Source organism: Jaculus jaculus, chromosome 7 (genome assembly GCF_020740685.1).
Source record: "Jaculus jaculus isolate mJacJac1 chromosome 7, mJacJac1.mat.Y.cur, whole genome shotgun sequence".
Taxonomy (NCBI): domain Eukaryota; kingdom Metazoa; phylum Chordata; class Mammalia; order Rodentia; family Dipodidae; genus Jaculus; species Jaculus jaculus.
In genome coordinates, this window is record NC_059108.1 from 104163656 (window position 1) to 104188301 (window position 24646).

At 42.4% G+C, this 24646-nt stretch overlaps 1 protein-coding gene across 1 annotated transcript; it reads left to right on the forward strand.

Annotated features, from left to right (window-relative positions):
- Positions 1–1566: 1566 nt before the first annotated feature.
- Positions 1567–24264, forward strand: Klhdc2 (kelch domain containing 2). Its single transcript, XM_004649159.3, has 13 exons — positions 1567–1907; positions 4858–4937; positions 11447–11564; positions 13553–13668; positions 13987–14068; positions 14221–14304; positions 16064–16144; positions 16215–16273; positions 17241–17350; positions 18046–18118; positions 22417–22504; positions 23388–23440; positions 23955–24264. The coding sequence occupies exons 1-13, from the start codon at positions 1755–1757 to the stop codon at positions 24076–24078; spliced, it is 1221 nt and encodes a 406-aa protein (XP_004649216.1). The 5' UTR covers positions 1567–1754; the 3' UTR covers positions 24079–24264.
- Positions 24265–24646: the final 382 nt, after the last annotated feature.

A 24646-nucleotide genomic window follows, 5' to 3' on the forward strand; every position in this document is an offset into this window, starting at 1 on the left:
ACCATGTCATAGTGTGCCCTAGATACTGACAATTCAAGAATGTAAGAGAACCCCACATAAACCACCTCAGGATATAGTACGTTAGTATTAACTACTTAGAAGTGAATATAGGACTCTGACAACTATTTTAGTGGCTTGCTGTCATACAACTAGAAGGTGGCAGAACTGGGGATCTGGGCTCAGCTGCATATGTTCAGTACCTAGGTTCTGCTTCATAACCAGCCATGCTAGTTGGTTCTTTTTTTTTTTTCAATTTTTTTTTAACTTCCATGATTATAAAAAAGATCCCATGGCAATACCCTCCCTCCACCCACTTTCCCCTTTGAAACTCCATTCTCCATCATATCCCCTCCCCATCTCGATCAGTCTCTCTGTTATTTTGATGTCATGATCTTTCCCTCCTCTTGTGATGGTCTTGTGTAGGTAATGTCAGGCACTGTGAGGTCATAGATATCCAGGCCATTTTGTGTCTGGGGGGTGCACGTTACAAGGACTCCTACCCTTCCTTTGGCTCTTACATTCTTTCCACCACCTCTTCTGCAATAGACCCTAAGCCTTGGAAAGTGTGATAGAGATACTTCAGTACTGAGTACTCTGGTCACTTCTTTCCAGCACCATGATGCCTTCTGAGTCATCCCAAGGTCACTGCCATCTGAAGAGAGAAGATTCTCTACCAAAAGTGACAGTAGCATTAATACAAGTATGAACATTAAGAGAAGTCCTTACTAGGCAATTTGATAAGCATAGTATATACATTTAGGCAGACAGCAGCAGACGTTATATCCCTAGAGCTCATGACTACCTCTGTTTTAAGTATCAGGGAAGTATTCCCTCCCGTGGAGGCAGCCTAGGGCAATGAACATTTTAGTGAGAAAAGTCCCCCCCCACCACCCTAGGTCTTGCTCTATGCCAGGCGGGTGGCCTCGACCTCACTGCGATCCCCCTACCTTTGCTACCCCAATGGTGGGATTAAAGGCGGGCCTTTCCCTTTCTAGCCACGCCACCTTGGTCAATGTACTGCATGACGGTCCCAGCGTGGTGGAGGACAGAAAACAGGATCAAGCAGCAACTACTCCACCGAACAGCGAACTGCAGACGCAGCCCTAGATTAGGCATATTCCCAAGACGTTTTCTAGTGCAGCTGTCGGGCAGGCGAGGAATCACGTTTAGATTCCGACTTTCTTTCGGCGTCACTAGAAGGTGTGAAGTAGGATGGAACCGAGCTGGGAACAGGGCTAGGCGGCTACGGGGTCGGGGAGGGCCGAGCACAGCAGGCGAACGAAGGGCTTCGGTTTCCATGGTCGCAGCAGAGGATCAGACCCTCCACCACCTAAACCCTCCTAGTTAATATCCGCAAGGGCAAACAGGGAGGAGCATCGCTCCTCCCACAAACGCCTAGTAGGCCACGGCCTCCGCCCACGCCATATGCGGCTGCGTGGTGTGCGACCCGAAGCCGGGGGCGGAGCGTCGGCAGCGCTTCCGGTGCTTCGTTGACGTCATCCGAGGGAACTTCCGGCGCCGCGTCAACAAGGACCGGGCATCCGGGGGCGGGGCGGGCTGTCTGTGCAAGCTTACCCCGAGGCAGGCCGCTTTCTCGCCCTCTGCAGACCTGGCCTGTCGCCACCCGTCCTGCACGCGTCCCGGCGGCCGGGTGCCGCTCGGGGGTGGGACGGTGGGGCGCCGCGGCCTCCCGAGCTCCTGTGTCCCCTGGCGCGGCCGCGGACGTTCCTGGCGCACGCTAGCGCAGCATCAAGATGGCTGATGGCAACGAGGAGCTCCGGGCGGACGACGCGCCGGGACCCGCCTTCGAGGGCTACGAGGCCTTGGAGCCCGCCTGCCCCGCCGAGCGCAGCGGCCACGTAGCCGTCAGCGATGGGCGCCACATGTTCGTCTGGGGCGGCTACAAGGTCAGTGCGGCCCCGCGCCCGGGGCGCTGCTTCTCGGCGCGGGAAGCGGTCCTTCTCCCGGCCCCGCTCCAGGCTCCGGCCGCCACCCCTGGCTCATCCGCCCCCCGAGTTCCCGAGGTGCTCCCCGGGGAGGCGGCGAGCTGCGGGGTCACGTGGACCCCTAGTCGCGACGACCCCAGAGGACTTGGGTCCACACATACCGGGTCCGCCTGTGCGGCCGGACACCACAGCCCTCCACGCAACCTTCCCGCCAGTGGCCCCACCAGCTACACTTGTGCAGATGACTGTCACCTTATTGTTTGAACGTAGGGCCATCTTCCTCTTGGTTTCAGCTGACAAAGGATTTTAAAGTTCTTCAAAAAGAAATTCCTACTACGAAAATGAATGTTAAAATTCCACGGTGACCAATAAAGCCCCTGCTGCAACACATGTAACTCGACTGCAGCTCTTGGGCCCAGTAGTTAACAGTGTGGCCCGTTGTCTGTTCCAAGTCAGTTACGCTGTTGCTGTTACCCTCAGCTGAGGAGGACTACCTTGCTGTCTGTTAAAGCCGCGCTCACTGGTTTTATGTGTTGCTTTTGGAGTTCTGCACTACCGTCTAGTTCTAGAATCTCATTTGCTGCGTGGTTCTGATCCATGCCTACCACCAAGCTATTATTCCCTTTTAATCATATAAACAATCTCCCCGTTCTCAGTGCTTGACACTTAGTTCCCTACACCGGTTTTGGACAATGTGCTTTGTTACTCCAGAAACAATGTAGCTTATGGTACAGTCTAACTGATCACAGTTGACCATTCTACTATTCTTGAGATAACTGTCCTCATATCTTCACTTGGTGTAACTACAGTTGCTTATTTTCCAGTCTGAATTAACCTCTCATGTTTTCCCCAGCCTCCAAAGAATAGGTGTTTAGAGGGTACTTGGTTGGTGTTTGGAACTTTCAGGGGAGAGGAGCAGGTATAAAGTGACCATTATTAAAATGAGGCAAACAGACCTGTTGGCCAGTTATACTTGTCTAAACTGTTTATTGTAAAAACCAGCCTTGAGGGGATGGAGAGATGGCTAAGCGGTAAGGTGTTTGCCTGCGAAGCCAAAGGACCCAGGTTCAATTCACCAGGACCCACAGATAGATGCACAAGGGTCACATGCATCTGGAGTTCATTTGCAGTGGCTACAGGCCCTTGACCTGCCCATTCTCTGTCACCTTTCTACTTGCAAATAAATAAATTAAAAGAAAAGAAAAAAAAAAAACAGCAGAGGGAATGGCACTTTTTCTCTGTTCTCCCATCCCTTTGGACAGTCTCGTCTGAACTTGAACTTTTGAGGTAGCTTTTGCACCACTCAAGTTCTGGGATTACAGGAGTGATCCACCACACCAACTGCCAGAAAAGGACTCCTCTTTGGAGTGTGGGAAGGAGAGGGTTGTCAGGATGAAAAATTTCTGATGGTGGGTTTATGAGGTCCTGGATGCCTGGGTTGAGGAGAGGGAAAAGGCAAAACCACTGAATTGGGTGGCTCTGAAACCCACACTCCTCTACATTTATGGAGATCCTCCTACCTGGGATTAAAAGTTTGCACCACCACACCTGGCTGATGATATCTGTTTTTTTTGGTTATGAAACTGAAACCATTCATTGATAGCATTACGTTCTGACATGGTAAACTTGGTTTTTGTTAGGATTTAATACCTGAAGGGAAAGGGAGCCTAGTGGGGAGCCTACAGTTTTATGTGAAAGCTCAGTATTTGGATATTGCCCTTTGCTTCTTGTCAGAAAATGAGTAGGTCAAGGAAAGCTTGGTTAGAACACCACATTAACAGGGGCCAGGGATTTTCAAGAATCTGCTGGTCATGAAAAGTATGTTCTAACTCATGCAACTGATATTTGGTGTGTGGTCTGTTTAATTTACAGTATAGTCTTAGAGATAACCTAGAGTTCTCTATACACACTTGGGATTGCTTTATTAAAAGTTTGAGAGATAGTCAGGTGTGGTGGTGCATGGCCTTTAATCCCAGCACTTGGGAGGCAGAGGTAGAAGGATCGGATTGAGTTCAAGGCCACCCTGAGACTGTAGTGAATTCCAGGTCAATCTGGCTAGAGCAAGAACCAACCTAGCAAAACAAAAGAAAAAAAAAGTTTGAGAGATAGCTAAGTGGTTAAAGGCACTTATTTGTAAAGCTAGATACACAAAGTGACACATGCATTTGGAGTTTTGATTGCAGTGGCTTGGGGAGATGGCTCGTTTGGTAAAGTGCTTGCTGTGCAAACATGAGGATCTGAGTTCAGATCTCCAGCACTCATGGAAAAGCCTGGTGCACAGGCATTTAGGCCCACCTGTGGGGTGTGTGCCTGCAACTCAACTCTGGGAAAGTGGATACAGGAGGATCTTTGGTGCTTGTTGGCTAGAACTGTAGCCTAATTGGTGAGCTCCAGGAGAGACCTGGTCTTAAAAGATAAGGTGGAGGGCTGGAGAAATGGCTCAGTGGTTAAGACACTTGTTTGCAAAACCTGATTACCTGGGTTTGATTCCCCAGCACCCATTTAAAGCCAAATGGACAAAGTGGCACATGCTTCTGGAATTCGTTTGCAGTGTCAAGAGGCCCTGGTGTGCCCATTCTCTTTCCTTGCAAATAAAAAATATATTTTTAAAAAAGACGGAGAGCAACAAGGTAGACATCTGACATTCTCCTGTGGCCTTCACATGAAAACACATATATGTGTTCACCTAAGTATTACATTTTACACACACACACACACACACACACACACAGTTTGAATTAAGTTTACCTTGAGCATGTGGCATGGATGTTGGAGGTCTGTGTACTTAACAAGTATGCATAACTTAATTTTACATCATATAGTTAGTATCTCAGGCAGATATGAAAAACTTGTAGTGCCTCATTAAAATGTCAGTTACTTATATTTGCAATTTTTTTCTTATTCTTCATAGAGTAATCAAGTGAGAGGATTATATGACTTTTATCTGCCCAGAGAAGAACTATGGATCTACAACATGGAGACTGGAAGATGGTAACTGGATAGATATCATGGGGAGCGGGGACTACAAAGCAAGGTTGCAAAGTAAAAGAAAGCTGAAAATGCATTCTTAGGAATAAAAATATTGAAATTAAGGATGCCATCTATACTGAATACAGTGTCACTAGTTTAGATTAGTTGCAAAGTTAGATTATGTTTTTTGCTGATTTAAAAAAAAATATTTATTTGCTATTTATTTGAGAGAGAGAAAGAGGCAGATGTTGAGAAATAATGGGCACACCAGGATCTCTAACCACTGCAAATGAGCTCTAAATCCATGTGCCACCTTGTGCATCCAGCTTTATGTGGGTCCTGAGGAATCGAACCTGGGTTCATCCTGGCCTAGAACTCAGAGTGATCTCCCTCTGACTCCCAAGTGCTGGGATTCAAGATGGATTAAAGGGGTTTGCCACCATCCTGGCAAGATTATCTTTTCCAAGTTGTTCAGTAGATACTTTTATAACCTTAGAAAGTTTCTTCAAAAAATAGTTTCTCCCCCCACCCCCACCAAAATAGTTTCTTGGGCTTAGAAATTAAGGTGCTTGCCTGTGAAGCCTAAGCACTCAGGGTCAGTTTCCCATGCATCTGAAATTTGCAGTGGTTGGAGTTCCTGGTGTGTCCATTTTCTCTCTTTCTCTCTCACTAAATAAGTAAAAAATAAATTAAGCCAGGTATGGTGGTGCACACTTCTAATCTCGGCCCTTGGAAGGCAGAGGTAGGAGGGTTGCCATGAGTTCAGAGCCACCCAGAGAATACAGAGTGAATTCCAGGTCAACCTGGGCTAGAGTGAGACCCTACCTCAAAAAAAAAAAAAAAAAAAAATCTGAGTTAGGTGTGGTGGGTGGCACATGCCTTAGAAGCAGAGGTAAGAGGATAGCTGTGAATTTGAGTTCAAGGCCAGTCTGAAAATTACATAGTAAATTCCAGGTCAGCTTGGGCTAAAGAGAGACCCTGCCTTCAAAAAACAAGAAAAAAAAAAAAGAAAAGAATTCTTGGAGCTGGGAAGATGGCTAAGAGTGTTTGCTGTGCAAGCATGAGGACCTGAGTTTGATGTCAGCACCCACTCAGTAGTGCTGAGAGGACAGATAAGAAGTCAAGGAAGGGGCTGGAGAAATGGCTTAGTGGGTAAGACACTTGTCTGCAAAGACTAAGGACCCAAGTTTGATTCCCCAGGACCTATGTAAGCCAGATGCACAAGGTGGCGCATGTGCCTGGAATTCATTTGCAGTGGCTAGAGGCCCTGGCACAGCCATTCTATCATCTGTCTGTGTGTGTGTGTGTGTGTCTCTCTCTCTCTCTCTCTCTCTCTCTTTCTCTCTCTCTCTGCATCTTTCTCAAATAAATTAATTAATAAAATACTTTTAAAAATCCGAAAATTTCAACACCAACATGCACACACAAAAGTTATGCCTACAATACAAAAAACAATTTAAAAAAAAAGAAGTCAAGGAACTAAGGCAGAAAAGCCAATAGAAGTTGTACCCCTTTAATCCTGGCCCGTAGGAGGCAGAGATAGGAGGATTGCTGTGAGTTCCAGGCTAGAGGCCCTGGCATGCCCATTCTCCCTCCCTCCTTACCTCCCTTCCTCTCTCTCTAATAAATAGTTTCTTTTTTTAAATTTTCTTTAATTCAGGCGTGGTGCCACATGCTTTCTTAAAAATATTTTATTCATTTTTATTTTTATTTATTTGAGAGCAACAGAGAAAGAGGCAGATAGAGAGAGAGAGAGAGAGAGAGAGAGAATGGGCATGCCAGGGCCTCCAGCCACTGCAAATGAACTCCAGATGCTTGTGTCCTGTTGTGCATCTGGTTAATGTGGGTCCTAGGGAATCAAGCCTCAAACCAAGGTCCTTAGGCTTCACAGGCAAGCGCCTAACTGCTAAGCCATCTCTCCCGTCCAAGAAATAGGCTCTGTTAAAAAAAAAAAAAAAGGCTGGAGAGATGGCTTAGTGGTTAAAGCACTTGCCTGAGAAGCCTAAGGATCCAGGTTCAATTCTCCAGGTCCCACACATGTGTCTGGAGTTTGTTTATAGTGTCTAGAGGCCCTGGCCTTCCCCTTCTCTCTCCCTCTCCTTCTGTATCTAATAAATAAATAAATAAATAAATAAAATAAATATAGCACACGCCTTTAATCCCAGCATTTGGGAGGCAGAGGTAGGAGGATTGCCATGAGTTCGAGGCCACCCTCAGACTACATAGTGAATTCCAGGTCAGCCTGGGCCAGAATGAGACCCTACCTCAAAAAAACAGAAAAAAAAAAAAAAAAAAAAGAACCTGGAATGGAGCTGGGTGTAGTGGCTCATGCCTTTAATCCCAGCACTCCAGAGGAGGCTGAGATTGGAAGATCACTGTGAGTTTGAGACCAGCCTGGAGCTATAGTGTTCCAAGTTAGCCTGGGCGTGGGCATGTACACACATATACACACATACACTCTCTGTCTTTTTCTTTCTCTGCTTGTAAATAAAATACAAATTAAAGACAAAAGAATAGTATGTTTTGGGCTGTGAAGATGGCTCACTGGTTAAAGGCACTTGCTTGTAGTTAAAGTCGATCTGCCTCAGTTTAATCCCCAAGCTGCTCATGTAAGCTGGATACAAAAAGTGGTGTGCTAGCTGGGTGTGGTGGCATATACCTTTAATTTTAGTACTCGGGAGGCAGAGATAGGGTTGCTGTCAGTTTGAGGCCAGCCTAAGATTACATAGTGAATTCCAGGTAAACCTTGTGAGAGCCTACCTGGGGGGCAGGGGAAGTATGCCTACACACACGTGCATGCAAATCAATATTTTTTTTTAGTGGTGTGGCCTAGGGTAGAGATGTTCTGTGGCAGAATGCTTGCCTGCCAAGCCTGAGGACTGGGTTCTTCACTCTCAGCATTGCAAATGAAATTATTCTGTTAAAAATCAAAATGAGGGCTGGAGAGATGGTTTAGTGGTTATGTGCTTGCCTGTGAAGCCTAAGGACCCTGGTTCAAGGCTCGATTCTCCAGGACCCACGTAAGCCATATGCACAAGGTGGGCACATGCGTCTGGAGTTGGTTTGCAGTGGCTGGAGGCCCTGGTGCATCCATTATCACTCTCAAATAAAATAAAAATTAAAAAAAAATTTTTTAATCAAAATGAACTTACATTTGTCTTTTTTTCCCCCCAAGGTAGTGTCTCATACTAGCCTAGACTGAGCTGGAACTCTGTAGCCCAGGCTGGCCTTGAACTCATGGTGAACTGCCTACCTATGCCTTCCAAGTGTTGGGACTAAAGGCATGCACCATTATACTTCGCTCACTTTTATATAAATAGTGATAATCTGAAAGTCATTTACATAGTCAAGGACATGTTATTAACAGCCTTGATGTATTCCTCAAAATGTTGGATTAGCGTATTTGGACATTTAAAAAATTGTTTCCCCCATGGATGTTTTATTAAAACTTTCTGCTTTAGGGCTGGAGGGATGACTTAGCAGTTAAGGCATTTGCCTGCAAGGCCAAACAACCCAGGTTTGATTCCCCAGGACCCATGTTAGCCAGATGCACAAGGGGGTGCACGCATCTGGAGTTCATTTGCAGTGGCTGGAGGTCCTGGCATACCCATTCTCTCTCCCTCCCCCTCTCCCCTCCCTCTTTCTCTGTCAAATAAATAAATAAAAAGGGGGAAAAAACTTCCTGCTTTAAAAAGATGACCTTTGTTCTTTAATATCTTACTTACTCTAGATCTCAGAACTAAAATAGTAGTCCTTGATTTAAAATAGGTCAGTTTCTGTAACTGTTCTGTTATTTCTGTAAATGGAAAATGAATGTTAGTGTAAACTGCTAATCTCTTTCTAGATGATTAGAAGTTTATAATTGTACAGTACTCACTTAATAGAGGAATTCTACATATTAAAATTGAGAATTCTTGGGCTGAAGAGATATGTAAGTGGTTAAGGTGCTTTCCTGCAAAGCCTAATGACTCAGGTTCACATCACTAGTGACCTCATAAAGCCAGATGCATAAGGTGGCATATATGTCTGGGTTTTTGTTGTTTGTTTTGTTTTTTCCAGGTAAGGTTTCACTCTAATTCAGGCTGACCTGGAATTCACTGTGTAGTCACAGGGTGGCCTTGAACTCATGGTGATCCTCCTGTCTCTGCCTTCTGAGTGCTGGGATTAAAGGTGTGCATGTTGTTTGTTTTGTTTTTTTCCAGGTAAGGTTTCACTCTAATTCAGGCTGACCTGGAATTCACTGTGTAGTCACAGGGTGGCCTTGAACTCATGGTGATCCTCCTGTCTCTGCCTTCTGAGTGCTGGGATTAAAGGTGTGCGCCACAATGCCTGGCCTTTATATCTGGATTTTATTTGCCATGGCTGGAGGCCCTGGTGTGGCCATTCATATTCTCCCTCCCTCCTTCTCTGCTTGCAAGTAAAGAATTCTTGGCGGGCTGGAGAGATGGCTTAGTGGTTAAGCGCTTGCCTGTGAAGCCTAAGGACCCCGGTTCGAGGCTCGGTTCCTCAGGTCCCACATTAGCCAGGTGCACAAGGGGGCGCACGCGTCTGGAGTTCGTTTGCAGAGGCTGGAAGCCCATTCTCTCTCTCCCCCTCTATCTGTCTTTCTCTCTGTGTCTGTCGCTCTCAAATAAATAAATAAATATTTAAAAAAAAAAAAAAAGAATTCTTGGGCTGGGGAAATGGCTTAGTGGGTAAAAGTACTTGCTGAGCAAGCTTGATGACCTGAGTTGGGATCACCAGAACTCATGTAAAAGCCTGTACACAGGCTGGAGAGATGGCTTAGTGGTTAAGGCACTTGCCTGAGAATCCTAAGGGCCCAACTTCAATTACCCAGTACCCACGTAAGCCAGTTGCACAAGGTGGCACATGCCTCTGGAGTTTCTTTGCAGTGGCTAGAAGTCATGTTGCGCCCATTCTCTGTCTCCTTCTGTCTCTCAAGTAAATAAATAAAAATTTAAAAATATATTTATTTAAAAAAAAAAGCCTGTACACAGTAAAGTGTATCTGTAATCCCAGTGTACCTACAGTGAGATGAGAGGAGAATCCCAGAAACTCACAGGCCAGGTAGTCTGGCATACACAGTGGTGAACAAGAAACCCTCTCTCAAGCTGAAAGGCAAGAACTGACACCTGAGATTTTCCTTTGACCTCTACACACATGCTGAAGCAAACACATACCTGCACTTACATATACAAAAGAATTCTTACACTGGAGAGATGGCTGGGCAGTTAAGTTGCTTGTCTGTAAAGCCTACAGACCCAGATTTGACTCTCCAGAACCCACATAAGCCAGGTGCAGGTGGTGTTTGTTTGCAGTTGCTAGAGGCCTTGATGTGCCTATTCTTTCTCTCTCTCTCTCTAAATAAGTAAAAATTTAAAAAGAATTCTTAGCTCTGTGTGGTGGCACACACCTTTAATCCCAGCCCTTGAGAGGCAGAGGTAGGAGGATAGCTGTGAGTTCAAGGCTGGTCTGAGACTACATAGTGAATTCCAGGTCAGCTTGGGCTAAAGAGAGACCCTGCCTCAAAAAAAACAAGGCGGGGCGGAGGGGGGGAGAATTCTTGGGGCTGAGAAGATGGCTAAGAATGTTTGTTGTGCAAGAGGACCTGAGTGATGTCAGCACCCATGTTAATAGCGCTGAGAGGACAGACAAGAAGTCAAGGAAGTAAGGCATAAAAGCCAATAGAATGCTGGGTGTGGTGGCGCACATCTTTAAGTGAGTTCGAGGCTACCCTGAAACTACACAGTTAATTCCAGGTCAGCCTGAGCCAGAGTGAGACCCTACCTCGAAAAAAAAAAAAGTAAAAAATAAAAAGCCAATAGAAGCTGGGCACAGGTGTGGTGGCACACACCTTTAATTCCAGCACTCAGGAGGCAGAGATAGGGAGATTGTCATGAGTTTGAGGTCATTCTGAGACTACATAGTGAATTCCAGGTCAGCTTGGGCTAGGGTGAGACCCCTACCTTGAGAAACAAAAACAAAGGAAAAGAAAGTCAGTAGAGGACATCTGAATGCTGAATCAAGTACTTGGCACACAGTAACTAAAAAAGCACCACTTAAGCTTCATTAGTAGTATGTCAGGATTTATTTGAATGACTCAAAGGTGACTGAATAAAAAACTCTATTAATCTGTTAGCACTGGAGATGTTGATATTTTCCTTTTTATGTTCTTGGCCTACTCACAGAAACAAAACTGCTATTTATGGCCATGTAAATAAAAAACAAACAGTTTAGTCCGAGGAATAAGAAATAGTTCCTAGAACATACGAATTTAGGCCTTCAGAACCTCTTATTTTTGCCTATGTGTTAGGCCAGTTTGTACCCTCTGGAATAGCTAAGGAGGAGTTTTTTTTGTTTGTTTGGTTTTTTTTCCTTGAGTTCATGTTAGAGTTAGAAGATATCCTAGATGACATCAGCCTTCTCTGTTTCCCTTCTTTACTGTGAGGATAGAAGTAATAGAAGGGAAATTAATAAATTCTTACATTTCTTACCTTTTGGGAAACTTACATACGTTTAATTCCACCCAGGAAAAAACTTAACACTGAAGGTGATGTTCCTCCTTCTATGTCGGGAAGCTGTGCTGTGTGTGTGGACAGGGTGCTATACTTGTTTGGAGGACACCATTCAAGAGGCAATACAAATAAGGTAGGTGTTTCTAAGGATTATGGTTCAGTGATACTCACTTCTCACTTTCAAGCCTCAATTTCTCCCCAGTCCTCAAACATCAAATTTCTAAAGTTAGGATTATAGTTATTTCTGTTCTAGTTAAAAAATACATACTTGAGTATAATAAATATGCACTTTAATATTTTTACCTACCAGTCTGTATTTACCCAGGCTTTTTGTAAAATCAACTTTTGTTGGCCTGTGTGCAGTGACTTCCTAGTTGGTTTTTCTTAGTGCTCTTTGCAGCTGCTTATTTTCTTATATGCCTTGAGTATTGGGTGAATGTTAGGAAAAATTTAAATCCCTACACTTGGGAAGTAGAGGCAGGAAGATCGAAAAAAGTTCAAGGTCATAGCTGGGTGTGGTGGCACACGCCTTTAATCCCAGCACTCAGAAGGCAGAGGTGGGAGGATTGCAGTGAGTTCAAGGCCACCCCAGACTACGTAGTGAATTCCAGGTCAGCCTGGGCTAGAGTGAGAGCCTACCTTGAAAAAAAACAAAACAAAACAAAACAAAAAAAACATGAGAGAGAAATAAGTTAGAGTGAAGGGTAAAGATAAACACTAAGGATAAATTATTAATGAAAAAATTTAAGTAATATTACTATAATTTATTGTCCTAAGACACAGCTGTTCAGATTTTGTCTGTTTTTTTCCAAATAGGAAAAAAGATGTCAGTTCTCATCAGACAAATGAAGTTTCAGAAAGGTACATGATATAGATAGATATTTATCCATTCATTTTGCAACCTAGTAAGACCTTATACTGAGTATTCAGTGGAACACTGGAGATGGAGATGGAGATGAATGATTCAGCTTCCACCTCACATTCTGGAAGGGACACATACACAAGTAAATGAATGTAGCACATCTACCTGACTGAGAGGCACAGAGCCTGGTGCACAATAATCACAGTGTGGTGGTGCATGTCTTTAATACCAGCACTTACAAGGCTAAGGCAGAGTGAGTGTTCCAGGTCAGCATGGACTAACATGAGACCCTACCTTGGGGGGGGGGGGGAAGTAACTTTGAAAGAGTAATTGGTCCTGGGTTTGGTAGGATGGGGAATAGAGAAATGAAAGTTGTTCATCAAAGACACTGTTTGAATTGAATAATAAGATGGGAGGGTTAAAGTGTGGAGACATAAGTAGGTGCATCTTATTCAAGGAAATTCCATGTGGTTTTGTAGCTAGGACAAGTGTTTGCGATTGTTTCCAACTGTGTTCTTAAAAGCTTGCCCTGTTATCCCTGGGATGAGAATATGGTGTAGCAAGGGCTCCAAACCATACCTACCTTCCCCATTTAAATAAACACAGTCAGGGGAAGAAAAATAACTGACACAAGCAGAAGTAGCTTATTAGGGAGAGAAGCTGGTTTTGAGGGTGGTCACAGAGAGTTATAACTGTGTATCAGATGTAGAGTTGACCAAAGGGAAGCTTGGGTGCCTCAGAAAGGTGAGATGTGTTACCTGGATGGAAGTCCTTTGAGTGATGGACCAGTATATAACCTCCTAAATATTAACTGATCTTTACCTTCTAGAATTAATTAGGCAATTAATTAGACTTTTGTTGAGTCTGAGGCAAAACTGATACACCTAACTTTTTGTTTTGTTTTGTTTTGTTTTGGTGTGGTCTGGATATAAATAGATCAGTAAAATTCAAACTACCTATCGATAAGGCAAGATAAGTAGCTTGTGAAAGAATGTAAATGAACACACTTCCAGCTTCTTTGTTGTAAGTGTAGCTGTGATAGTTAAATATTTTAATAGCATTGTTAAAGATTTAGGTAAGTTACATTCTAACTTCAAAATCTTAACCCAGACTAGTGTGGCAGCTAGTTTGCAATCACAATTTCAGCAGCAGTGAATTAGATGGCACCCTTATTATCACAAATTACAGTAAAGTTAAATGCTAAATTTTGAATTTTTTCCCACATAACCAAAACTAATTGAAATCATTGCTTGTGGCAGTTTTACATGCTGGATTCAAGGTGTACCGACAGAGTGTTACAGTGGGAAAGAATTGATTGCCAAGGAATTCCTCCATCATCAAAGGATAAACTTGGTGTCTGGGTATATAAAAACAAGTAAGTTAGATGTACTATGGGTTTGGGCTTTTGTGCAGAGTGTACTTTGCCCTTTAATATTTTAGTCAACAAGCATTATAAGCACAGAGATTATAAGCATAACTTATAGGACCCACACTAACTAATACATTAAAGCATTTAACTCAGCACTTAAGATATAGTTAAGTGTTAGTCATGTTAGCCATTGTCATTTAAGTAAGTAACTTTCATATACTAAGCTGTACTTTGCAACTCATCCCATATATCAAAGTAGGAAAAATTCTGTGTCCTAACATACAGATGTTTTAATATTTAATGTCTTTGTTTTCTTTCAAACAGGTTGATATTTTTTGGAGGATATGGATATTTACCTGAAGATAAAGTATTGGGAACTTTTGAGTTTGATGAAACATCTTTTTGGGTAAGTGAAGTTTCATATTTGGATATGGTCTATTTAATAAGTTGAGGTAATAATCATTAGTTTTGTTCATTTTACTTGTTATTAAATTAGACTCGGGCTATATAACTTTACAAACATTACTTGTAAAATAATAATCAGGTTCTTTTATATAGAATTCAAGTCACCCAAGAGGATGGAATGATCATGTACATATTTTGGACACTGAAACATTTACCTGGAGCCAGCCTATCACTACTGTGAGTAATAAATTTTTTCAAAACATTTGATCATTTTTCATATAAATTGATTATTTATTTAACAGAGAAAGAGGGAGAGAGAGAGAGAGGATGGGTGTACCCAGGTCCTCCAGTTACTGCAAATGAACTCCAGACACATACATCCCCTTGTGCATATGGCTAACATGGGTCCTGGGAAATCGAACCTGGGTCCTTTGGCTTTGCAGGCAAATGCCATAATCACTAAGCCATCCCTCTAGCCAAGAATGATAAATTATTAAAAAGAGATGACTTGGAGAAGGGGATATACCAGAGTTGGGATGTGGTCTAAAACTGACAGTTTCATTCTTGGTGTGAGATGACCTATGGTATTTATTATTCTCCAAGAGACCTACCTAGACCTTGGAGAAGTTGCAACGAAGGAATAAAAGGTAGCACAGGAATGGAGAGATGGCTTTTAGCAGTTAAGGTGTTTGCTTCCAAAACCTAAGGACCCAGGTTTGATTCCCCAGAACCCATGCAAGTCAGATGCAAATGATGGTGCATGCATCTAGAGTTCATTTGCAGTGGCTAGAGGCCCTGCGGCACTCGCTTTCCAATAAATTAAAGGAAAAAAGGTAACCACTGATAGGTCCTATGCAGTAGCTTCAATTGTTTGTAATTAAATAAATAATAGTAAACTAAAACTTAACAGTAGTATATATTTTCCCTCAGATTCAGACATTGTATGTGCCAGGTTTTATTTTGTTCTTTAAAAAAATATAATTTCATTTATTTATTTGGCAGAGAGGGAATGGGCACATCAGGGCCACCAGCCACTGCAAATGAACTCCAGACGCATGTGCCCCTTTGTGTCTGGCTTATGTGGGTTGTGGGTCATGCAGAGTTGAACCAGGATCCTTTGGTTTTGCAGGCAAATGCCTTAACCACTAAGCCATCTCTCCAGCTGGCCTCAAACTTACAGTGATACTCCTACCTCAATCCCTCAACTGCTGAGATTGAAGTCGTACACCACCATGTCCAGCTTGTTTCAGTCTTTAAAAAAGTAAAAGTTAAGCAGCCATTCTGATACACTAACCAGCCCATTAGGACATTTCCAAAATATAAAACATTAAAATTTTAAGTTGTGAGCCAGGTGTGGTGGTACACACCTTTAATCCCAGTACTTGGGAGGCAGAGATAGGAGGACTGCCATGAGTTTGAGACCACCCTGAGACTACATAGTGAATTCCAGGTCCACCTGAGCTAGAGCGAGAACCTTCCTCAAAAAAATAAATAAATAAAAGTAAAAATAAACAAAAAAAATTGTGGTATCAGCTTTTAATATTGCCATTATCTAGAAGTCTTCAGCTTTTAGAAGCCTGATTATCTGGTGTATTATCTCATACCCAGTGAAGACTCTGGCATTTCCCTTCTGTTTAAAAGAAGCCACTTACTAGTTACCTTGGGACGACTCAGAAGGTATGATAGTGCTGGAAAGAAGTGACTAGAGTACAGAGTATCATCTCGATCACACCTTCCAAGGCTCGGGGTCTAATGCAGAAGAGATGGCAGAAAGAATGTAAGAGCCAAAGGAAGGGTAGGACTCAGAGAGACTGATTGAGATGGGGAGGAGATATGATGGAGAATGGAATTTCAAAGGGGAAAGGGGGGGGGGGAGGGAGAGTATTACCATGGGATATTTTTTATAATCATGGAAAATGTTTTAAAAAATTGAGAAAAAATAATTAAATTTTAAAAAAGAAGCCATTTATAAGCTGTTTTTGCAACTTTTTAATAGGGTAAGGCACCTTCACCTCGCGCTGCCCACGCCTGTGCAACTGTTGGGAACAAAGGCTTTGTGTTTGGTGGCAGATACCGAGTGAGTATGTATTTTTAATGACTTGACTTTGTATTTGTCAAGACATTAACTGTTTACTTTCCTTTTTCAGGATGCTAGAATGAATGACCTCCACTGTCTTAATCTGGATACGTGGGAGTGGAGTGAGTTGTAGGTATCTCTTTAGATAAGTCATTAGAAAAGATTATCAAATGCATTTCACCCCCCCTTCATATTTCCTAGTAGTATGTAATGAAACTGCTTAAAGTTTGTAATTTTGAATTTAAATAAGCATGCTTAATGGGGTCCTTAAGGAATTTAATTTTAAAAAATATTTTTAGGGCTAGAGAAACAGCTTAGCAGTTACTCTTACTTGCCTGCAAAGCCAAAGGACTTAGGTTTGATTCCCCAGGACCCACGTAAGCCAAATGTACAAGGTGGTGCATGCTTCTAGAGTTCATTTGCAGTGGCTGGAGGCCCTGGCATGCCCATTCTCTCTCTCTCTCTGCTTCTTTCTTCTCTCAAATAAATAAAAAAAAATATTTTTGAAAAAAATTTTTTTCTTTTTCAAGGTAGGGTCTTACTCCAGCCCACTATGTAGTCTCAGGGCAGCCTCGAACCTACGGTGATTCTCCCACCTCTGCCTCCTGAGTGCTGGGATTAAAGGCGTGAGCCACCATGCCTGGGTATTTTTGAAAATTTTTAATTTTTATTTATTTATATGGGGGGAGAGAATGGGTACCACAGGGCCTCTAGCCACTGCAAACAAACTCCAGACGTATGTGCCACCATGTGCATCTGGCTTTATGTGGGTACTGGGAAATTGAACCTGGTTCCTTAGGCTTCACAGGCAAGCACCTTAACCACTATGCCATCTTTCTAGCCCATGAATTTTATCTTTATTTCCAGTTTCCATAACTGCCTGGCACAGCATGTGTTCAATGTTTGTTGAAAAGAAAGTCTACTGCCTTCAAAAAACATAGTTCAGTATAAAGTATGTAGCTGTTAATACCAAGAATTCTTTTTAAAGTCCTTTTTCTCCTAGTAACTCCATATACATTTTAAAAGACAACCAGCATTTCTCTGTAACAAATATCTGCTTTGAGCATAGATATTATAACTCAGCTATTATTTTCAGAATTCCTCAAGGTATATGCCCCGTTGGCCGGTCCTGGCACTCACTAACACCAGTCTCTTCAGATCATCTTTTTCTCTTTGGAGGATTTACCACTGAAAAACAGCCACTAAGTGAGTCCTTTAAACATGATATATACATAGATATATATGCATATAATCATAACTGCCTCTCATATAATTAATATATATGTCCGTATAGTAATATCTGAAAATCAGTCTCAATTTAACTTCTTTGGTTTTTTGAGGTTGGGTTTTGCTCTAGCCCAAACTGGCCTGGAATTCACTATGTAGTCTCAGGCTGGCTTCAGATTCTCAGGTGTCCTCCTACTTCAGCCTGCCAAGTGCTAGGATTAAAGGCATATGCCACCATGCTAGGCCTTTATGTTGTTGAGTTAGTTGGAAGATTTATTAACTTTGATCCTGTAACGTACCTGTACCATAATTGCGTACGTTATGACATGAATCCATTCTTTCCAGTTTAAAAAAAAGTCCTAAGCTGGGGGTTAGTGGCACATACCTTTATTCCCAGCACTTGGCAGGCTGAAGTAGGAGGGCTGCCATGAGTTCAAGGCCATCCTGAGACTACATAGTGAATTCCAGGTCAGTCTGACCGAAAGTGAAAACCTACCTCAAGAAAAAAGAAAAAACCTAGAGCTCTCAAAAACCCTGCTAAGGGCTATAACAGACAGGGGACTTATTTCCTTAATTATAGAGAGGGGAAAAAATAAGATATTGCTAAAGTTGTGCCCTTAAAATGTCATACTGACATGATAAATACTTCATGGCTTTTTCTTTTGTTTAATCAGGTGATGCCTGGATTTACTGCATCAGTAAAAATGAATGGATATACTTTAATCATCCCTATACTGAAAAGCCAAGGTAGGAATTACCTGAAAGGTTATTTATTTATTTTTTAGGTAGTATCTCTCTCACTCTAACCCAGGCTGACCTCAAACTCTCAAAGATCCTCCTACCTCTGCCTTCCAGGTGCTGGAATTAAAGGCGTGCACCACCATGCCCGGTTGGAAGGTTATTTTTATCTTTATGTGCCTGTGTAAGTGTGGGTTTTTGCATATCTACAGGTATGTAAAGGTTGGAGGGCAACCTCAGGTATTGGTCCACACATATTTTCAACCTTGAAGGCAAGGTCTTTGCTAGCCTAGCTGGCCCAGTAGCTTCTGGGATTCTCATTTCCATATCTTATCTTGCCATAGGTATTATCTGGCTTTATATGGGTTCTGAGGAATCCAAATTCTGATACTTCTGCTTTCATGGCCAGTGTTTTTACCCATTGAACCATCCCTCATCCCCAGAGCAAGTTAATGAGGCTTATGTGGTTGAATATTTAGCTCAGGTGTAGCAAGTGCAAGGCCCTGGGTGTGGTCCCCTGCCATAAAAAGGGGGAGTGGGAAGAGGAAGCACATGGATGGACAAGGCTGGTAAGAACTGATGTTTTGGCTACACTGTGTCTATCATACTCAGAAAAGTCTTGGTACTAAGTACATCATCTTTATTTTTTTGGTTTTTTCAAGGTAGAGTCTTGCTATAGCTCATGCTGACTGGAATTCCCTATGTAGTCTCAGGGTGGCCTTGAACTCCCAGCAGTCCTCCTACCTCCATCTCCTGAGTGGTGGGATTAAAGGCATGTGCTACCATACCTGGCCACTACTTTTTTATTTTATATTTGTTAAAGAAATATTTTATTTGATAGAGAGAGGGAGAGAGTGGATGCCCTAGGGCTTCTAGCCATTATAAATGAACACCAGATATATGCACCACCTTCTGCATCTGGTTTGTGGGTCCTGGGGAATTAAACCTGGTCCATAGGCTTAGCAGGCAAGCACCTTAACTACTAAGCCATCTCTCCATCTTACTTCTTTTTTTTTTTTAATTTTTATTTTATTTATTTATTTATTTATTTATTTATTTATTTATTTGAGAGCGACAGACACAGAGAGAAAGACAGATAGAGGGAGAGAGAGAGAATGGGCGCGCCAGGGCTTCCAGCCTCTGCAAATGAACTCCAGACGCGTGCGCCCCCTTGTGCATCTGGCTAACGTGGGACCTGGGGAACCGAGCCTCGAACCGGGGTCCTTAGGCGTCACAGGCAAGCGCTTAACTGCTAAGCCATCTCTCCAGCCCTTTTTTAAAAAATTTTTATTAACATTTTCCATATAAAAAAAAATCCCATGGTAATTCCCTCCCTCCCCTCTGACACTTTCCCCTTTAAAATTTCATTCTCCATCATATTACCTCCCCATCTCAATCATTGTACTTATATATACAATATCAACCTATTAAGTACCCTCCTCCCTTCCTTTCTCTTCCCTTTATGTCTCCTTTTTAACTTACTGGCCTCTGCTACTAAGTATTTTCATTCTCACGCAGAAGCCCAGTCATCTGTAGCTAGGATCCACATATGAGAGAGAACATATGGCGCTTGGCTTTCTGGGCCTGGGTTACCTCACTTAGTATAATACTTTCCAGGTCCATCCATTTTTCTGCAAATTTCATAACTTCATTTTTCTTTACCGCTGAGTAGAACTCCATTGTATAAATGTGCCACATCTTCATTATCCACTCATCTGTTGAGGGACATCTAGGCTGGTTCCATTTCCCAGCTATTATAAATTGAGCAGCAATAAACATGGTTGAGCATGTACTTCTAAGGAAATGAGATGAGTCCTTTGGATATATGCCTAGGAGTGCTATAGCTGGGTCATATGGTAGATCAATCTCTAGCTGTTTTAGGAACCTCCACACTGTTTTCCACAATGGCTGGACCAGATTGCATTCCCACCAGCAGTGCAGAAGGGTTCCTTTTTTTCCACATCCCCGCCAACATTTATGATCATTTGTTTTCATGATGGTGGCCAATCTGACAGGAGTGAGATGGAATCTCAATGTAGTTTTAATCTGCATTTCCCTGATGACTAGTGACGTAGAACATTTTCTTAGATGCTTATATGCCATTCGTATTTCTTCCTTTGAGTACTCTCTATTTAGCTCCATAGCCCATTTTTTGATTGGCTTGTTTGATTCCTTATTATTTAACTTTTTGAGTTCTTTGTATATCCTAGATATTAATCCTCTATCAGATATATAGCTGGCGAAGATTTTTTCCCATTCTGTAGGTTGCCTCTTTGCTTTTTTCACTGTGTCCTTTGCAGCGCAAAATCTTTGTAATTTCATGAGGTCCCAGTGATTAACCTGTGGTTTTATTGCCTTAGCAATTGGGGTTGTATTCAGAAAGTCTTTGCCAAGACCAACATGTTGAAGGGTTTCCCCTACTTTTTCCTCTAGCAGTTTCAGAGTTTCAGGTCTGATGTTAAGGTCTTTAATCCATTTGGACTTAATTCTTGTGCATGGCGAGAGAGAAGAATCTATTTTCATCCTTCTGCAGATATATATCCAGTTTTCCCAACACCATTTGCTAAAGAGGCTGTCTTTTCTCCAATGTGTATTTTTGGCTTTTTTTTTTTTTTTATCGAATATCAGGTGGCTATAGCTACTTGGGCTTACATCTGGGTCCTCTATTCCATCTTACTTCTTTAAAGAAAACCAGTATTACTCAAGTACCCAGTGTTTTCTTTTCCGTCACCTATGTATGAAATATTAGGCTGGACTATAGAGATGGCTCAGTGGTAAAGATAAGGCTAGGTTTGTACTTTTGCCTCTTCCTTATTATGAAATTATTGATATAGTTAAAACCCCAAATTAAGCTCTTCAGTTGAATGAAATTTCACCTACATTTATCATTTAAAAACAAAATGTGTAGAGAATTGCTGATTGATTTGCAATATACAAGAGAGATGAAGTCTTTTTGGTGATGTGTGTGTGCAGATGTACTCATCCTGTGTGCATGCATATGAGGCCAGAGGAGGACCTTTTCGTTTATTTCCCTGAGACTGAGTCACTGAACCTGGAGCTTATGGTTTTCCAGTTAGAGTGACTAATCAGTGGGCCCCAGAGGTCCTCCTACCTCTGAGCCTTCAGCATTTGGAGTTGCAGACATATGTGGCCATGCCTACCATCCATTTATTTATTTATTTATTTATTTATTTATTTATTTATTTATAAGTGGAGAGAGAAAGTAGAAAGAATGGGTGTGCCAGGGCTTCTGGTCACTGCAGATGAACTCCAGATACATATGCCTCTTTATGTATCTGGCTTATTACATGGATACTGGGGAAGCAAACATGGGTCCTTAGGCTTTGCAGACAAGTGCCTTAACCGCTAGCCATTTCTGCACCCCATGATCATTTTATTGTTTTTAAGAAAGGGTCTTAAGCTTGGCATGGTTGTGCACATCTTTAGTTCCAAAACTTGGGAAGCTGAGGTAGCAGGATAACTGTGAGTTTGAGGCCAGCCTGGTACAGAGTGAGTTCTAAGGTAACCTGGGCTATAGTGAGGCACTGCCTCAGTGGGGGAAAAAAAAAACAGGGTCATATATAGCCCAGGTTGGCCTTCAACTCATTGTGCAGCTGAGAATGACCATAAACTACTACCTCTCCTTCCTGAGTTGCTGGGATTACAGGTTATAATCACCACATCCTGTTTAATTTTATTTATTTTAGAGAGAGAGAGAGAATTGGCGTGCCAGGGCCTCACCCATTGCAGTCAAATACCAGATGTTTGTGCCACCTAGAGGGCATATGTGACCTTGTGCTTGCCTCAGCTTTCTGAGTCTGGCATACGTGGGATCTGGAGAGTCTAACATGGCTCCTTAGGCTTTGCAGGCTGGCACCCTACTGCTAAGCCATCTCTCCAGCTCCACACTCAGTTTTTATATTCATTGCCTGGGTATTGAACCCAGGGCTCTGAGCATGCTATGCAATTAGTCACCAGCTAAGCTACATCCCGATTCTTTTCCTCAAGATCTTATTTCTCACCACGATGTTTGGTCTGAATTACTTTAAGATCTCTAGTCTTGGGGGCTGGGGAAATGGCTCAGTGGTTAAAGGTGCTTGCTTGCAAAACCTGCTAGCCTGGGTTCAATTCCTCAGCAGCCCACATAAAGCTTCATGGGCATTTATTTGCAGTGGCAAGAGACTCTGGTATGTACATATGTATGTGCAAATAAATAAGGACTTAAAAAAGATCTCTAGTCTTTATTTCACCAGCTGTTCTTTGTAGCTTAGGGTTACTTGCAACTCAAATTTTTGTTTTAAATGCAGGCTATGGCATACCGCTTGTGCGAGTGATGAAGGAGAAGTAATTGTGTTTGGTGGTTGTGCCAACAATCTGCTGGTTCATCACAGAGCTGTAAGTATACCACTTGATACTCTTCTGATACTTATTCATAAAGCACTTTAAAAAAAATTGTGCAGGGCTGGAGAGATGGCTTAGCGGTTAAGCGCTTGCCTGTGAAGCCTAAGGACCCCGGTTCGAGGCTCGGTTCCCCAGGTCCCACGTTAGCCAGATGCACAAGGGGGCGCACGCGTCTGGAGTTCGTTTGCAGAGGCTGGAAGCCCTGGCACGCCCATTCTCTCTCTCTCCCTCTATCTGTCTTTCTCTCTGTGTCTGTCGCTCTCAAATAAATAAATAAATAAATAATTTAAAAAAAAATTGTGCATTGCTTAGGACAGAACACAAGGCTTTGTGTATACTATGCAAACACTCGGCTATTAACCCACATCCTTGGCCTTGGTTTTTGTTCTTTTGTTTGAGGCAGGGTCTCACTCTAGCCTGGAATTCACTATGTAGTCTCAGGGTGGCCTCAAACTCATGGTGATCTTCATTCCTCTGCTTCCTGAGTGCTAGGATTAAAAGCATGTTGCCCCCGTGGCTGGCCTTTTTTTTTTAAATTTAAATATTTTTATTTATTTATTTACAAGTAGAGAGAGAGAAAAAATAGGCACTCTAGGGCCTCCAGCTATTGCAAATGAACTATAGATGCATATGCTACTTTGTGCATCTGGCTTTACTTGGGTACTGGAGAATTGAACTCGGGTTGTTAGATTTGAAAGCAAGTGCCTTAACTGCTAAGCCATCTCTCCAGCCCTGTTTGTTCTTTTTGAGACACTCTCCCTCTATAACCCTGGCTGGCCTTGAATTTTCCTCCGTTCTCCTGCCTTTGCCTCCTTAATGCTGGAATTAAAGGAATGAGCACTTGCTCTTTTTAATATGTTCTTCATCTCTTTTTCAGGCACACAGTAATGAAATACTTATATTTTCAGTTCAACCAAAATCTCTTGTGCGGTAAGTACCTTTTTACCTACCACAAACTTTAGTAGTCTAAAAAAAAACAGGTTTACGAGTTTAAAAATATATATATTTGGAAAAAGAGAGAGAGAGAGAAGATGGGTGTGCTAGGGCCTCTAGCCACTGCAAATGAACTCGATGCATCTGCCAGCTTATCTGGCTTTACATGAGTACTGGGGAATTGAACCTGGGTCCTTTGGCTTTGCTGGCAAATGCCTTAACTGATAAGCCATCTCTTCAGCTCAGGTTTATTGGATTATTTAAAGGCAATAATGAGTGTGTCTTTAACTTGAACTTAAAAAAAAATCATTTGTAAGGCAGAGGTAGGAGGATAACTGTGAGTTCAAGGCCACCCTGAGATTACATAGTGAATTCCAGGTCAGCCTGGACTAGAGGGAGACCCTACTTTGGGGAGGAAAAAAAAAAAGGTAAAAGAAAAGAAAAAACCCTTTGAATGTGTTTCTAAGCAGTAATGTGAGATTATTTTTTCTTTTTCCTTGTCCACTTTCAGGTTAAGTTTAGAAGCAGTAATTTGCTTTAAAGAAATGTTAGCCAACTCATGGAACTGCCTTCCAAAACACTTACTTCACAGTGTGAATGAGAGGTTCGGTAGTAACAACACTTCTGGATCTTAAGGCTTGGCAGATGATACATCTGATCTACTTGCATGGACAGCAATCCTATACTCATCACAGAGTGGGATCATTTGTATAATTATATGCTTTGTTGTAGTTTTCGGCTTTTTGATTTTAAAGTGCATGTGAATGGCCTAGAGAACCTATTTTTGTGTCTAAAATTTACAATAAATGTATTTAACACCAGTCACTGTCCTCTAGTAAAGCAAAACATTAAGGCTTTGTCTTTTTTTTTTTTATACCAAGAATGATAGGTACAGTTCTTTTTGGGGCCAGGCATGGTTGCACATGCCTTTTAATCCCAGCACTCAGAAGGCAGAGATAGGAAGATTGCTCTGAGTTTGAGGCCAGCCTGGACTAAAGTGAGACCCTCCCTCTAAGAAAAAAAAATTACTTTTTTTTTTTTTTGGTAACTTCAGGATATATGTTGAAGTAAGTGTAGCAAATAGTTGTACTATTATCAAAGTGGTAAAGTTTTTTTTGGGGGGGGGGGTAGGATTTTACTCTAGTCCAGGCTGACCTGGAATTCACTACTGTGTAGTCTCAGGGTGGCCTCAAACCCACAGCG

Coding starts and splice junctions, on each gene's coding strand:
- Klhdc2 (XM_004649159.3), top strand. CDS start 1,755: ATGGCTGATGGCAACGAGGAGCTCCGGGCGGACGACGCGCCGGGACCC. Junction 4,938..11,446: donor AACATGGAGACTGGAAGATG/GTAACTGGATAG, acceptor AATTCCACCCAG/GAAAAAACTTAACACTGAAG. Junction 22,505..23,387: donor TGCTGGTTCATCACAGAGCT/GTAAGTATACCA, acceptor TCTCTTTTTCAG/GCACACAGTAATGAAATACT.